The sequence below is a fragment of the Echinops telfairi genome, unplaced genomic scaffold, assembly GCF_000313985.2.
Source record: "Echinops telfairi isolate 266 unplaced genomic scaffold, ASM31398v2 ScPeMD7_18;HRSCAF=68, whole genome shotgun sequence".
Taxonomy (NCBI): Eukaryota; Metazoa; Chordata; class Mammalia; order Afrosoricida; family Tenrecidae; genus Echinops; species Echinops telfairi.
Window position 1 is genome coordinate 14,076,360 of NW_022103915.1, and position 2,796 is coordinate 14,079,155.

Here is a 2,796-nt window from a genome sequence, read left to right on the forward strand (position 1 = left end):
GATCCTTCCAGCTCTTAATAATATCGCCAGGGCTCTTGGAAAACCTCGCTATCAAGGGCACAGGAGAAGCAGAATGCAGTCCATGAATGATAAACATGTGTTGACTCCAGGAGCATTTCTTGCAGGCTTGATGATCGGAAAGTGTAATTTATACCTATTAACTGGACTCTGCTTTGAGTCGGATTTGCTTGGCACCCTGTAAAAGTTAGAATAGACAGATCGTACCCCAACTTGCAATGACTCGGTTCCCATGTTTGCTCACTGGGGTTCCTGTGTTTGAAATTTCCTGACACCCCATTTTCTGGGCTCCCCTCACCCCATCTCTGCTGCCTCTTCTGACACTTGACCTCCCTCCTTCCCTGTGTTTTGGGGGAAGCAGGAATGGTTCCGTCAGAGAATTTACAGAACACACTCAATGCTGCCACGTTTTCAGCCCTGGATACTCAGGCTTGAAAGGAACCTGCTGGGCTGCCTCTTGGGTCTTGTTTTAATTATTCAACGGCTCCTCCCCGGGTGCCAGCCCGGCGCTTGTTTTAATCTCAGGTGTATTGCGTTGCTCCTAGTTCTGAAATGACAACTAAGATTTACTAACATGGGCAAACGTGTCCCCTTATTGGTATGGGTCCTAGCTCGAGGCCTCCCTAGCTGCCTGGTTCCTCACAGGAGTGCAGCAAGATGTGAAGGAAGCTATACTGCCTGGGTTCAAATCCCCGCGCTGCTTGCCAGCTGTGTGACGTCGGACAATCTGGCCTTCGTGTCTCATCTGTCCATGGGTAAAATGAAGTCTTTTTAACTCGGTAGGGTTGACAGCTCCCTGCCTAACTGATTCCTTGCTGGGTATTGCTGATTTCAACTCCGTCTCCCGTGGGGACAGGAGACACCTGCCCCTCGGGGTCTCCTAAGCTGGAATATTTTGGGGAAATGAGTGCAGCCCGCTGCTCCGTGAAGCCATGCTGGTGAGGCTGTCTCCCGTACTGTGGACATGTCACCAGGAGGAGCCAGTCCCTGGAGAGGGCCGGCATGCGTGGGAAGATGGGTGAACACAGCGGCTGGAGTGGGCTCAGCTATGAGTCTTGAGTCCTGTACACAGGAGGTGTGTGTGTGTGTGTGTGTGGGGGGGGGTAGCACTGGGTCAGAACCAGCTCAATGGTGCTTCATGGCACTCTCCCCTCGGGCAGGTCACCAGCCCGGTCTCCTGGCCAAACTGCTAACCTTGTGAGTAGTAGCTAAGAGCTTAGGGGTGCACTGCCAGGGCTCCTTCAGGGATGCCTGCGGTCACTTAAGCCTAAAAGCTCATGCATCCAGAATGAACTCGAGTCTGGTGTAAACAGTCTCATTTAGACCTTGGGTTGAGTGCCCATCGCAATCACAGGGCATGGGGTGCAATTTCTAGAAAATAAGACCCAACTTGTTGTGAGCCACCCTGAAGCCCACTGGCTGTGCATGCGGCCCAAACCGGTCCAGAGGCGATGCGGCATTCCCGTGCCGTGACAGGGCAGGCGGGCTGAGTAGAGGGCCCAGTGGGAAGTCAGCTGGCAGCTCTTGGCAGAGGGAAGGAGGGAGGCTTCTGGGTCTGGGGGAAACTATCACTGAGTATCAGGAGCCGCACTTCCCCGGAACTGAACGATGCCTCCTGGTGGCACGTGAGCAGGCACTGTCCCCGTGGGAAGGCCAGCGGGCAGAACTGCTGGCTTTGTGTGTTCGCAAATGCTTCCGTTTCTTCTCAGGGCACTTACTCCCCATGTGGCATCCTGGGCCCAGAAAGCAGAGAGTACTGGCCCCTCCGGGCCTGCCTGGCTCAGCTGGCCTGCCCCGACTAGCATGGAGCAGGCAAGGGGTCTCTCTGGTGGAAGCAGGGGAAGGGGAAGTCTCTGGTCTCTTCTGAAGCACCCCCTCTACCCCACCTCTGAGTCCCCAAGTACCCTGGGAAATCCTGGGGACCTGAGGAAACGTGTAAAAAACAATTCAAAAATGCCTTTCAGTATTAACACCGAGCTCTCCTCTACGTGGTAAGACCAAGAGGCTGGTAACAAACCATGACTCTCGGTGGAAGACAGCCGTCCGCCGTGACCCAGGCCGGTGTGTGACCAGGAGAGGCCCCGACATACTTGTGAACTGAGGGCTCGGAATGAGACCGCTTTTCCGGGTTTCTTCCAGGTCAAACCCCTGTGTGCTTTTGTATGATCCCAAGCCGTGTCTGGAAACTGCTCGGGTTGGAAGCAGCACCCACAGGCCTTGGGGCAGAAGTGAGGACATGGCAGGTGTTCTGGTCCCATGGGGCCAGAGGCATGGGAAGCTGAGGCTGCAGAGTGGCCCGGGTCCCATGGAGGGGAACCAGGTCGAGGGGGTGATGAACCACGGCCGCCCCAGCCACCCCACACAGGAGCACCTGCCCCGCACACCTTTCCCGATTGGGCGGGGTGTGTGGTGCGCATGGCCCAGCTCACATTGTCATCGGTTCTATTCTAAGGAGAGAATTCCCTATCGAAATTTTTTTTGACATTGTGAAGTTTAATTCCTTTTACTCTGAAGCATACAAAAGGGAGTTAAGAAAATATCATATCCTATTCTTCCAGTGAGAATGCTACCGACCCATCTCCACGCCGTGAGGGCGGCCTTTGCCAAGGACGTCTGAGGGGAGCTGTCCAGGGCGGTGAACGTCCGGGGCTGCGCATCCCATCGTGCATGTGGCTCCTCGGCGCTTACGAGGCTCTCAGGAGGGAACCCACATGTTCCCGTGGGTGTCTGGGGCTTTGACGTAAGGGATGTTCCAAATCCACGGCCGATCTGGGGGGG

The 2,796-nt window shown here is 55.3% G+C and overlaps 1 protein-coding gene across 1 annotated transcript in view; it reads right to left on the minus strand.

Annotated features, from left to right (window-relative positions):
* Nucleotides 1-2,510: 2,510 nt before the first annotated feature.
* TDP1 (tyrosyl-DNA phosphodiesterase 1) overlaps nt 2,511-2,796 on the minus strand; it is a 68,911-nt gene continuing 68,625 nt past the window's right edge. Inside the window, exon 14 of the mRNA XM_045288138.1 lies at nt 2,511-2,787. Within this exon, the coding sequence (XP_045144073.1) occupies nt 2,714-2,787 (74 nt within the window). The 3' untranslated portion in view covers nt 2,511-2,713. The remainder of the gene's footprint in view (nt 2,788-2,796) is intronic.